Genomic DNA, 12,623 nt, shown 5'->3' on the forward strand with positions numbered 1-12,623 from the left:
AAGCTGATCACAGTTTGCTTAAACAGCCATACTTGGACAATATTTGTAACTTTTTCACAAAAACATACATCACTGAAGCTGCGCTTATAAGAGCCACTTCCAGAGTTCGTGCAAAGGGTCCTACAAAGGCACGCAGGGACACACCGCTTGGAGTCACAGTTTTCGTCACAGAGCCACTAGCCACTACACGTTGAACAAGTTAAGTTGTGTCTTATCAAGTCACCTCTACAACAGCATTAATTACACAAGGAATATAGGTAGTCTGAATAAAAATATCTGTAACAGCTTGGAGCTATTGAGACAGGAACACTTCCACGCACATGCACATTAAAGAACTCAAGTGCAACACACAACATTGGCACTAAACGAGGTCGAGGGGGGGGTCTTTTTTGTGTGTGTAGTTTTTTTTTTCTCTTTTTTTCTTTCTTTCTTTTTTTTTTTCTTTTTTGTTTTAGTTACTTCAAGTAACACAGCTTGCTTCATATAAATAAGTTAAAACATCTATTTTTTTTTTCAAGACAAAGCCATTCAGGACAAAGAGATGAACAGAAGCAGATCTACTTATACAGGCGCTATAATGGCAATAAACAGGCTCATGATTAAAAGATGAATTAGGGTAAGGAGAACAGGGCTTCTTCACAGAAGGAACACAAGGGGAGTTTCAGAAAGTCACCTTAGTACTGACACTACAGAGAGCTGCCCGCTACTACTGCTCAGTACTTTGGCCGCTCAGATGCTCAGGGGCGGAAGGCCCCCCCTGCCGCGGCCATACTCATGCTTTTCAGCTTATTATCTTTTTTCCACTTCATCCTCCTGTTTTGGAACCAGATTTTAATTTGTCTCTCGGAGAGGCAAAGGGCATGTGCTATTTCAATCCTTCTTCGGCGGGTCAGGTAGCGGTTGAAGTGGAATTCTTTCTCCAGCTCCAGGGTCTGGTAGCGCGTGTAGGCCGTCCGGGCCCTTTTGCCTTCTGGGCCACCTATGTTGTCTGCAACAGAAAAGTCAGCGGTTTAGCCAGCAACTCCTCAGCACCTGGTTCCAAAAGTCAGCCAGGGTCCTGAGCTGGGGAGAAGGCTCAACAAGTTCTCCTTCCTCACCCACCCTTCCCGAATTTCCTTCCCCCTTCCTTTCTGGCGAGAAAAACAACCAATGTGATCTGGACTCTGGGAACAACCGGCCCACCTGAGGCAGGAACTCTGTGTTTAAAGACAGTTTGGCTTTCCCTCGCCCTCTAGTCTGCTCTTTGGCCGGTTACAAGTCCTAAGCAGGGGCACTGCCCTCCCAGTCTGCCCACCGCCCAGAAACGCACCACCGAAGCACTGCTTTTTTTTTTTTTTCTCAGTTCCCAAGTGGCCTCTAGGTCACCCTCAGTTAAAGTTCTAGCCGAGCTAGCCGCCTCCTGTTCCAGCGTACGCTTGGGGCGCCCGATTTCTTTTTCTTCCCTTTCCTTCGTTTTCCTTCTTGCCCCCAAACTTCAAAATCCCGCCTGCCCTCGCCTGGCTTATTCCCCCCAAGCCCCTTTTAGGGGGCTCTAATTAGTAACGCTGTTTCCCCAGCGTAGCCCTTCCCATAAATTATGTCCCCTGACAAGCCCGATTCACGGCCCCTACTGCCATCCCTACCTCTGCATGCCCTACTCCGCTGGCCTGACCCTGAAGCGAGTTCCAGAGGCACTGGGGTTCCAGATGGAATTTCTTCCTCTTTCAACATCTAAACTTGCTCGGCCACCCCATTTTCCTCCCTCCCCTCTCCCCAGTATCTGTGAACTGCAAGATGCTGCTGCAGTAATGGGGAAGAAGTAAAGAGGAAGGCAGGGAAAAGAGAGCCGCAGGGAGAGGCTCTGCGGGCTGGAGAGAGGCGAGACTAGGAGAGAGACCGGAGAGAGGCTGCAGAGAACAGAGGGTGACCAAGACCCGCGCCCCCACGGACGCGTGGATCAGAAAACGGCTGGCTTTACCGTGACTAATGTGCAGCTTGCGCATCCAGGGGTAGATCTGGGGCTGAGCGGGCGGCGCCGGGCTCGGCTCGCTCTGGGCGCCCGCCTGCTCGCTGCTGGCAGGGGCGTCCTCCTCGGCTGCGGACGCCGTGCCAACCCCCTCTCTGCTGCTGATGTGGGTGCTGCCGGCGTTGGCCGAGGCGCCGCTGGAGTTGCCCAGGGAGTTTTTCCCGCCGTGGTGGCTGTCGCTGCCGGGCGAGGGGGCCACCGCTGAGCAGGGCAGCGGGTCGGGCGGTGGCGAGTGCGTGGACGTGGCCGGCTGGCTGTACCTGGGCTCGGCGGGCGCCGCACTGGCCCCAGCCGCGTAGCTGCGGGCGCGCTCGCCGGAGCCAAAGTGGCCGGAACCCGAACGGCCGACGCTGAGATCCATGCCATTGTAGCCGTAGCCGTACCTGCCGGAGTGCATGCTCGCCGAGTCCCTGAATTGTTCGCTCACGGAACTATGATCTCCATAATTATGCAACTGGTAGTCCGGGCCATTTGGATAGCGACCGCAAAATGAGTTTACAAAATAAGAGCTCATTTGTTTTTTGATATGTGTGCTTGATTTGTGGCTCGCGGTCGTTTGTGCGTCTATAGCACCCTTGCACAATTTATGATGAATTATGGAAATGACTGGGACATGTACTCGGTTCCCTCCTACGTAGGCACCCAAATATGGGGTACGACTTCGAATCACGTGCTTTTGTTGTCCAGTCGTAAATCCTGCCTGATGACCTCTAGAGGTAAACTCGTGCACTAATGGGGGAGTTGGGTGGAGGCGAGAGGGGTGGCGCGCGCGCCCTGGGCGCGTGCCCGCCACCCGCTGCCGCCGTTCAGTCGGACTCGAGCGCCACCCGCTGGAGACTGGGAGCATCGCTTCGCTTCCGACCTCGGGCTGCAAGGGCCGGGGTCGAATTGAGGTTACAGCCCATTATGGCAAAATTATTGCATTTCCCTCGCAGTTCCATTAGGATGTACCAATTGTGAGGCCGTCAGCTGCCGATCGCACGCCCGGCGAGGATACAGAGGATTCGGGGGAGGTGGTGACTTAGAATTATTTACAACAACTTTATTTCCCCGGCTTTGTATCCCCTCTTATTTTTGTGTAGAGGTTGGGGTCGGTTTGCCCGCCCGGCCGGCAGCTGTGAATTTTGAAAACACAGATATCACCTTCGAGGAAGGGAAGACGATTTAGCCAATTGAAGAAATAAATCCTGCCCACAGCAGCAGCCACAATTACGGCTCTGTTTTTGTGAGCGCATGAAGGACAGTGTCCCTGCCGCTCTTAAACCACAGGCGTCTATTAAAGACAGCTTTTGTGTAGTGTTTCTCCGAGGCGAGGTCAAATTCCATACACTCGTATAACCAGAATCATTTTTTTCTTCCGTGTAAATATGTTTTTCGTGTCATTAGTTTGCTATCTGATTTGCTTATTTATCCAGCCTGGAAGATCTTCATCCTTAGTCCGGTTCCTCTGGCCAGCCTGGCCCCAGGTAGCAGGGTTCTTGGAGAACCCAGAGAGTGGGCCCTGATACCCAATGGCCTCCGAGGCTGCTTGGAAGCTGGGATCCGTGGGTAGAGCTATTGGGATCTCGCTAAGACCACCGGGAATAAATTGCGGGAACTAATGGAACCATTTCGTGGCTGTGCCTAGTATCACCGTAGTTATTTTCCTGTGCTCCGAAAGACGAAAGTAAATCACAAATGTAGCTGAGAGGAGAGCAGACTCTCCCTACTAGAGGCCTGGCATCTCAGGCGTCCCTGGCACGTTTGGAAGCCAGGACTCTTGCAGCTCTCATGGTCCTGGGCTCCCTCTTCGGGTCCTGAAAGCTGCGAGATGATTGCGTCCGAGCTGTATGAGGCTGGGGGTGGAAATCGGGAGCTGGGAGCCTGCGGGAGCCTAGTCGCTCCCGAGGCTGTAATGTTCCTCTCCCGCCCAGGTTGGCTTGCCTTGGCTGAGGCCGCTACTCTCCCACTGACGGTTATGCGCCGATAGAGAGATTTGGTTCTGTCGGGGTAGGGGGGAGTTCCCCTTTGTTCCTCAGGCTTCTTGTTTAGGGGCATCCTGAGAGGCCGGGACATGGCTGGGGCCCAGATCGTAGACCCTTTCTTTTCAGTAGCCAGAGCCGATTTGTCGATGATGCCCTTTAGGATTTGATGGCGAGGGACCAAGGCCGAAAAGCCCAGACACCAAACGGGGCACTGCCTGGGGCTCCTTCTTCCCCCAGCAACCCCTCACAGAGCTCACAGAGCGCAGAGGCGCTAACACTGCAGCAGGGCCAATTCTGGGTGCATCCCGGGCCTCCCAAGCTGGCTTGGGCAGCCTTGGGGAGAAAACCTGTGTGTGTATGTGTGTGTATGTGTATAGTGCGTCTGTCCCACAGCTGACGTTTGGTGTGTGGGGTTTTGTTTGTTTGTTTTCTGTAATAAGTAAATACGTAGACGCTTGCAAAGCTTTGGACGCTTTTCCCTAAGCTGCGGAAGAAGCAGGCTGGAATAAAACTTGGGGAGCAGGCAAGGGCACCAGGGGGCAAAGCCAATAGAGGTTACAACACCGGCCTGGTCCCTGCCCTGGAGTCTACTCGCCCGCCTTGGCCTCAGAGTCTTCCACGCTGGCCTGCGTGGAATTGATGAGTTTATTTTCCTTTTTCCACTTCATGCGCCGATTCTGGAACCAGATCTTGATCTGGCGCTCGGTGAGGCAGAGCGCGTTGGCGATCTCGATGCGGCGCCGCCGAGTCAGGTAGCGGTTGAAGTGGAATTCCTTCTCCAGCTCCAGTGTCTGGTAGCGCGTGTAGGTCTGGCGGCCTCTGCGCCCGTGACTCCCATACACGGCACCTGCAGGCAGAATTGAGGTGCGGATAAGCGAGGCAAAAACAACCCACCCAGTGTGCCTCCCAGCCAGCCCTCTCTAAACTGGAAACTATCCTACTTCACTCCAGCTTCTAGCATCACAACTGAGAGCAAAACACAGCCGGCTGGATAGCAATGATTATTTCATACCAAGCGAGATGTTTTTCACTTAAAAACGACTTGGGTGGGAAGTCTTTGATTTTTACAAATATGGTTTGTAAGAGAACCATTAGAATTGAAGAAATAACATGGCCATTCTTAATTTGAGGGGCCAAAGTCACTGTTTCAAGGGAGTGTAGCAATTATTTGTCTGTGGGTGCAGTGGAGATCCTGGGATCAGTGTGGAAATTGAGTGCTTACATTTGTGTCTGTGAAAGACGCTATGGAGGCTCTCAAGTCGGATCTCAATGTATTTTTGGAAAGTTAAATATGGCCAGCCTTCTCAAATCTTTGCATATTGTTAGCAAGTTATGCGATCCATCCAAAAACACTCCACTGGGAAGAGTTTAAGTTCTAAAGCGACAACACTGTAAGTTGTAAAGTTCCCCCTTAGGCTCTGTCCCTGCTCCAAAGGGTAAGAGGATTCTCTGTGTGGTTGTTGAAAACCTGGGGCAAAGAGAGGGTGCTGTAGGTGAGGTGGTGATAGACTGGCAATGAGGACTGTGTTGGGCTGAATGGGTGCCAGAGGTACCCAAGGGTGAGACAACTCAGTCCCCAAGCCAGGTGTGAGGCTCAGACAGGGTCTCAGGGGGAGACAGAAGTTGGCTAAGAGTTGGAAGAAGTTAAGTGGAAGGTAAAAAGAGAAGGGGGCAGGGGAGGGAGAGGGAGGGAGGGAGGGAGGGAGGGAGAGAGAGAGAGAAAGAGAGAGAGAGAGAGACTATGACTATATGATATTCTGAGAAGGTGGCCCTCCAAAGCTTTGGTGGAGACACAGAAAGAGGTCAAATGTGGAAATGAGGGCCTCTGCCTGTCTGGGCTTCTGGACTTCTAAAGGGCAGGAGAGAGAGGAGAGGGTAGGAATGTGAAAGAGTTTGCTATGCCACCTTCTGGAGGCCCTCTGCTTGGAAACCTGAGGGGGTGGTACCAAGGGTGCAGCTGAGCAGGCTGTCTCAGCTCAACCAGCTTCCCCCTCTCTCTTCTGTTGCCCTCTCTTAAGTTACAGGGCTCACGTAGCTTGGCAGTGAATCCTTCACCCTCCCCTAAAGTGTCACCTTACAGGGATCTCATGGCCCTGTCTTTCCTCTGGCTGGGCCTGATTGTCCCATGGGAATGTTTGGTTTGATTTCCCTCCCTCCTTCCTTCCTTCCTTCCTTCCTTCCTTCCTTCCTTCCTTCCTTCCTTCCTTCCTCTCTCTATCTAAAATTTAAAAACAACAGAGAGAGAAGGAAATTTTGTTCATTCTTTCCTTCTTTCTTCCTATTCTCTCCTTCCTTCCTACCTTCCTTCCTTCTTGTCTCCCTGCCAGCTTATCATCCTCCCTACACTCTCTGGAGTGGGGAAGCAGGGAAATGCCTTACCCGCACATGAATTCATCCGCTGCATCCAGGGATAAACAGGGCTTGTGTACTTCCGGTCGGTGCTTTCCTCATGGAGGGCTTTGCCCTGCACGCTGCTGCTGTCAGGTTTGTACTGCTGCTCGGGAGAAAAGTGCAGGTAGTCCCCGGGGCCCCTCTGCTTGCTATTGCCCGAGGGTGAGGCGCCACTGAGGTCCTTATCAGAATAGAAACATGAGGCCCCGTACTCGTAGGATGCCCGGTTGCAGGCCAGGACCGAGTTGGACTGTTGGTAGAAACAAGGTGAGGTGTATGTCTTGTCCGGAAGACTCGACGCCCCGTAAGAGGCCGGGAAGGGCCTCAGCGCGTCATAGCCGGCCGGGTAGAGGGGCAGCTGGCCCAAGAAGGAGTCCTGGCCGCTGGGCAGGCTCCCAGGGAAAGTGGGATTCACAAAATAGGAACTCATTTGCGCGCCCCTCTGCAGGACTGTGATTTGTTGTGTATTAGTACATCTGGCTATAACTATTAGTAGTCATCGAACTGGTTTGTTTCTGGATGGCCGAACGCCAAAAGCGACAGCAGCAAATCGCACCAGCTGACGCAGCGGCGGCCAATGGGAAAGAGCGCCGGAGCCCGCTCCCCGGGGACCGCGGCGACCGAGGCAGCAAAGTTACAAACAGCCCCCAGCCCGCCCGCCCGCCGCCCGCCCGGCAGATTAATGGGCACACACAGCCTGCCGGCCCCGCTCTCCCCCACACACCCCCGAACGCCAGCGGCGGGCACGGCCCGGGCAGAGTGTGCAGATCAGAGGCACTAGTGCCCAGGTCAATGAACAGGCCTGCTCTTTCCTTTTTTGCCTTCTTGGGTTTTGCTGGTTTTCCTCCCCAAACAGGAAACCTGACAAGCCTGAGCCGGGAGGGGGGAGGGGGGCGGTGACATGGATGGTTTTGCTCTTGAGAGCCTCCTGTCCGAGTCAGGTCCTGGGTTACCCCTCCCCTTGTGCTCCCTTAATCATGGGTGTGGGTTCTTGAACGGGAGAAAGGGCTCTGAGGAGCCAGGCCTTCACTCTCTGGTTCTGAGCTCTATGCTTTAGGGTTCCCTGGATGCCTTATTCCCTCCCATTCTTATTACAGGTTGGGCCTTACTACCCTAAAGCTGAAAGATCACCTCTCACTGACCAGGCCCAGGCCAAAGGCAGGGCCTTCCTACAGCCCCTTCTTCTCCATGTTTGGCTCTTCTGCAATGGTCCGTGCCAGCGTGGGCTTAAAGCAAACACCTACACCGGCTGTGCACTGCATCCTGTCTTTGAACTTAGAGAAAGGAAAGGCTAAAACTCATGGTTTTCCACAAGAAATGATCTACAGAAGAGTGTGAGACCAGAGCAGGAAGCCATCCATGGGGCTTAACTCCCCTCACCCAGCTTCAAGCATCCCAGGACTCCCCTAAGTTACTGGAACTGCTTAGAGCAGCTACGGATAAAAATCCAGATACAGTATCTTCCCAGTCGCATTTCAGAAGCAGGATAGACACGGGGACCTCGGTTGAGCAGGGCACAGCACGGAGTGCAGCTCCTGGGGCCCAAAGCTTCACTCAGCACCATTAATGGACTTGGTTTCGAGGTCGCACGGAGATGGGCACTGTCGCAAGTGTACCCACTTGTCCCCTACTTCCCCACCCTAAACTACTCCTGCTGCTACAGTATCTCTAAAACCAGACCTGTCACCCTGTCACTTGCTCCAGGATCTTGAATTTACCTTGACCACCGGCCCAGGCCTGGGGATACTCAGATAGGACCTGGAAAGCCTGTCTTGGGCTTGCATGTACATAGATCAGTTCATTTTGTTTATTAAAAAAAAAGTGATATCTGTTCGAAGGCACTTTCATGACTGCTTGCCCTAGAATTAGCTTTAAAATCCCCAATTCTGTGAGTGTCTAAGAGTCTATTTACAGATCTAGCTGGGACTCAGGAGGTTGTCTGTAAGATCTGTAAAACCCTGACCCTTGTGGACTGATGGGGATCGGGCTTGGGGGGAGGTGACAGTTGGCAATGGTCTCATAGGACTCTGTTGCAGACTTCCTTAATCTCTTCCTTGCTTTTCGATTTTTTGCCCCTGACCTTCTTTCCCTCAAAAGAGAAAAACTGAAAAAGGATCTGCCTAAGGTCGGCCTCCAGAGAGCCCGTGAAGGCTCACCAAAGGAAGGCTGCACCACAGGCCTTGTGCTCAATGTCTTTATCTCTCCAACCCAAGAAAGTTTGTCCTTTGTATATAAACGAGCTGATCAGGAGAGGACAAAATTTAATGTTTCTCACAGAGAGGATGCGATGTGTGGGAAATGAAAACTCAAGAGAAAAAAGGAGGGAAAAATTTTTTAAAGGCTGTTTGAAGAAAATAAGTTTGAGTTATTGATTCTTAAACAAATAATCAGATAACAATTATTTCAAGCGACATTGTTCTCGAAATGAAGGTAGCCATTTCCCAGGTGTTAATTGTTTACATCTATCAGTTCTCTTTCTCAGTTCTCTTTCTCGCGGTTCTGTCTCACACAGAGTTGGAGCTGATGACAGCTTACCACCATTATTGCTATGGTTTGATCTGAATTTTAGATTCATTGTCTCAGCCAATAAAAGAATTTGTTTTCTCAGCGAGAAGCCAGAAAATGTATTTCTAGCTTCTGTAAACATTAAGGTGGAAAAAATATTAAATTGAAATCTTAACGTGTAAGCCCAGGCTAGTGTTCATTTAAGTTGGCAGTCAACCTATTTATTCTTCTATATATATGTATATAAACATATATATATACATATATATACATATATGTATATATGCAAGAGAGAGAGAGAAAGAGAGAGAGAGAGAGAGAGAGAGTCCTGACGGAGTGGAGATCAGGAACTCCACACCTTCAACCGAGCCTCATCCTGAGATGATGAGAATAATCACCCCAGGACTTTGCTAGATCACAGCCACACAGAAAACTTACCTTTTATCTTCTTTTCGGAGAAGGTAAGATGGCAGTAGGGTCATACAGTTTGCCCTTTCCCTGACTGCCCATTGAGCCCCTCCACTTCTGCAGCCTGGAGCCTGGCCTGCAGGTGTGTGGGAGGGCCCAGGAGGTCCACCTCCATCCAGTCAAATCTCTAGGCCGCAGCCCAAAGCTCACAGGTGAGGGCCTCTGTCAGTTACCGGGCCGCCTTCCATGCCATAGCCAATCCTCAGGGCCAGCCAGGCCAGCAGGCCTCAGAACTACAAATGGTCTCTCCGGTGTCAGAATCCCAAAGCCAAAGCGTTCCCCAACTGGCGTGAGCCCTCAGGAAGCCTTTGGGACGCGCAGTTTGGACAGAAGCAGCCATGACCAGCCAGGCGGCCTGTACAACCAGTCTCCATGGTGCTGGGTTGGGGGAGAGGGAAGGACCCGAGTCTATTCCAGCGGCTGAGCTTTCTGCCATGGGTAGACGAAGCAAGGAGATTTCACAGCCAAATAAACCCTTGGAGACTGCCCCTCAGCTCCCCTTTTGTCCCCCCCTTCCCCTGCTTCTGGGGAATCTGAGGGGCCCGTACAGCAGTCGCGCCAGGCTCAAAGAGGCGGGCCGCTGCTGGCGCCGGTCCCGGCGACGGCCACAGCGTGGCAGCAGCGAGCTCCAGGCTCGGTCGCAATAAATAATCCGCCTGCGGCAGCCGCAGTCAGGCAGCCTGCGGCCCTAGGAGGCAAATGCGGCGCTTTATCTGACCCTGCCCGGGGCGCATCCACAGAGCTGTCCGGCAAATATTCCAAACATCTACCTGTCATTCTTAATTGTCTGTCCTAGGCCGAGATACTATATTGAGATAGGAAAGCAGCAGCAGCAGCAACAACAACAACCAAAAACCAAATAAACAAAAAGAACCATAGCCAGGAACCTCGCGACTAATGCTCGGGTGGCTCTGCCTCCCGGGGGCAAATCTAACCTGGTCAGACCCGCTTTCAGGCCCACCCATCATAGCTGGGTGGCTCCAAGGTGCCACCGCGCAATGCAAAGCCATCGCTAGGCCCGCAGCTCTCGGTGTTGTCTCGCAGCTAGCTGTAGTCCTCTCCCTGGTAGCCGGGGTGGTGGGGGACCGTGGACACCAGCCTGCCACTGTACTTAGGTGGCTTGGGACTGCGTCCCTGCTATTGCCCAGACACCATTTTGCAACCTTCCTTCAGAGACCTCAGAGGTGGTCCTTCCACCTGCGTCAACACAACAGTCCCCTGCACAGAAGCATCGCCCCCTCCCAGTAGCACCCAATTAACTCGATTCTCTCCTCCAACACAGAATTTCACACATGCACCTAACCCCTTCCCCAGGGCTCAAGACATCACTCTGGTCGGAAAACCGGACAAACGAAGCAGGCAACCATCGGAGAACTCTGAATTAGTAAGTTTTTTTTCCCCCCTGTTTGCTTCCTTTCCCGGTCTCTTCTTTCTCAGCCTAGCCCCACAGGAAAGAAGAGTGTACCGAAGCTAACTAACCGCCCAGGCTACTCGCTTTGCTCGCCTCTCTGCTCACATTCCCAGGTCGGGAACTCTCTCTGGTTATTGGGGAAGTCAGTTGAATCAATTGGGTCACGAGTGAAATGATCCCAAACCCCAGAGGCCGATAGGGAACAGTAGAATGCCACATGACTTCCTTTGGGGCTTCCCGGGGCTCACTGGAGAATGGGAGCAGGGGTGGGGATGAAGACCCAAGCGGGTGCTTCGTAGTGCCAAGGCGCTGTGCCACAGAGGGAAGGCTGATCTGCCTTGAGGGAGGAGGGAAAGGAGTAACTGTAGGTGGTGGGTGAGAATGAGTGACGTGTTTGGGCTGTAGTGTGTGTTGGTGCTGAGTGTGAAGGGACAGTACGGAAGAGGGTGAAAATGCCCCTTTTCAAAGTCGCTCCTGGTGCCCTCTCTCACCACTGTGGTACCTCACCCACCTTTGCCCTGTCTCCTTCCTTCCCACATGTCTCACCTTCAGACCGCGGCTCCCAGAAGCTCTGGCCTCTCTGACAGCTGTCGCTTCGGCAGCCCAAGAGACGAATTGTCCTCCTTCCTGGTGCCAGAGGACGCAGGAAATTAGCCAGGTTGCAAGTTGCAAAGCGGCGGCTGTTGCTCCAGGAACTGGACGCGCCCCACCTCCAGCGACAGCGGCCGGCCTGGGCCTGGCAGCGGCTTCCCCTCGCTCGCCATCGCCGGACAAAGCGCAGCCCAGGCAGGCTGGGAAGGCAGAGCTCCGAAGCACGCAGGATGGAGCGGAGCAAAAGAATGCGGCTCTATTCTCGCAAGGGAAATTATAAAAAAGTTCATGTTCACGGTTCCTATCCACATGACCGACAGCGGCCAATGGAAGGGCCGAACAACTCATAAAGTTGTATTGCAAAGTTGTAAATTTTCATAAACAACAACGGATTTATGACCCTTTCCCCATCACTAAGAGGAGGCAGCTCTTACACAGGCGCCATCTTACCACCGAGGCTGTCCCGATTTGGGGCTGCAGGTTTTACAGACCCTTTTAGGTCCGATTTTATTAAAAGAATTCTAAGAAGCTGGCCCAACCTAGCTAGGGGATAAAAATGGAGACCTTCGCGGGCCAAGCTCAGGATGCTCTAAGCTACTTCCACCTCCTCTCGCCCCTGATCCCTCGCCGCTAGCCCCTTCCCCAGCCACAGTTCTTCCTCAGCAACAGGACTTGGCTAGGTTGCGCTGCCGGGTTTGAGGCCCATGGCGGTCCAAGAATCCCTCAGCTGCAGTGTTGGACCCTGGGGCATCCTCACCCCTACTGAAGGCTAAGTGGGGGTACTGCGGCAGGAACCCTGAATCCCATTTGCTTCCTACCCTGGGGCTGTAGTCAAGGCGCATTCGGAATCCGGAATCAATTGGAGGGTAGGTAACACCCCTTTAGATCTCAGTCTACACCTTTAGAGGAAAGTTGAATTTGGAATTTGTTCATGGAATTTATGGAAGTTTGAGAGGCTATAGATGGAATATATGGCATTAACAAATAGTCTGTTTCCAATGGATCTGGATAGATATTGGTGCACATACAATAGCCAGACAAAAGCCATCTACAAAGAGAAAAACACAGAAGCCCAAACATACAATTATAGACATGGGAAATGTTGACACACATGCACATATGGGTGTGGAAATGCATACAATTATGAAAACTATAAGCAACCACACAGAGAAACAGAAACATGCTTATGCATACATAAAACATGTAAAAAGAGACATGATACATTTGTCCATAAATAGCTAAAACTTGGACTCAAGGACAGTGTCTTTGAATTTGTTTTCCGTGTTTC

The 12,623-nt window shown here is 52.2% G+C and overlaps 3 protein-coding genes and 1 long non-coding RNA gene across 8 annotated transcripts in view; 1 reads left to right on the plus strand and 3 right to left on the minus strand.

Annotated features, from left to right (window-relative positions):
• Hoxa3 (homeobox A3) overlaps positions 1–11,407 on the minus strand; it is a 44,452-nt gene extending 33,045 nt beyond the window's left edge. For all 3 annotated transcript variants that reach the window (XM_031381909.1, XM_031381911.1, XM_031381910.1), the window contains exon 1: positions 11,291–11,407. The gene's annotated coding sequence lies outside the window, so the exon portion shown is untranslated. The remainder of the gene's footprint in view (positions 1–11,290) is intronic.
• LOC116098923 overlaps positions 1–11,737 on the plus strand; it is a 12,456-nt gene extending 719 nt beyond the window's left edge. The window contains exons 2-3 of the long non-coding RNA XR_004121999.1: positions 10,648–10,717; positions 11,297–11,737. This is a non-coding gene — a long non-coding RNA (uncharacterized LOC116098923). The remainder of the gene's footprint in view (positions 1–10,647; positions 10,718–11,296) is intronic.
• On the minus strand, positions 62–4,523 carry Hoxa5 (homeobox A5). Its single transcript, XM_031381917.1, has 2 exons — positions 1,958–4,523; positions 62–988 (listed from the first exon to the last, which is right to left on the minus strand). Exons 1-2 carry the CDS (start codon positions 2,850–2,852, stop codon positions 738–740), a joined length of 1,146 nt encoding a protein of 381 aa, XP_031237777.1. The 5' UTR covers positions 2,853–4,523; the 3' UTR covers positions 62–737.
• On the minus strand, positions 3,031–11,769 carry Hoxa6 (homeobox A6). Of its 3 annotated transcripts, none has more exons than XM_031381923.1 (3): positions 11,291–11,769; positions 6,349–6,463; positions 3,031–4,816 (listed from the first exon to the last, which is right to left on the minus strand). In XM_031381923.1, the coding sequence occupies exons 1-3, from the start codon at positions 11,681–11,683 to the stop codon at positions 4,557–4,559; spliced, it is 768 nt and encodes a 255-aa protein (XP_031237783.1). In that variant the 5' UTR covers positions 11,684–11,769; the 3' UTR covers positions 3,031–4,556. The 3 variants fall into 3 exon arrangements, with proteins under 3 accessions (XP_031237783.1, XP_031237782.1, XP_031237784.1); XM_031381922.1 differs by having other exon boundaries at positions 6,349–6,610; positions 11,291–11,768; XM_031381924.1 differs by lacking the exon at positions 11,291–11,769 and having other exon boundaries at positions 6,349–7,729.
• Between the last annotated feature and the right edge of the window lie 854 nt (positions 11,770–12,623).

The sequence above is a fragment of the Mastomys coucha genome, unplaced genomic scaffold (genome assembly GCF_008632895.1).
Source record: "Mastomys coucha isolate ucsf_1 unplaced genomic scaffold, UCSF_Mcou_1 pScaffold20, whole genome shotgun sequence".
Taxonomy (NCBI): Eukaryota; Metazoa; Chordata; class Mammalia; order Rodentia; family Muridae; genus Mastomys; species Mastomys coucha.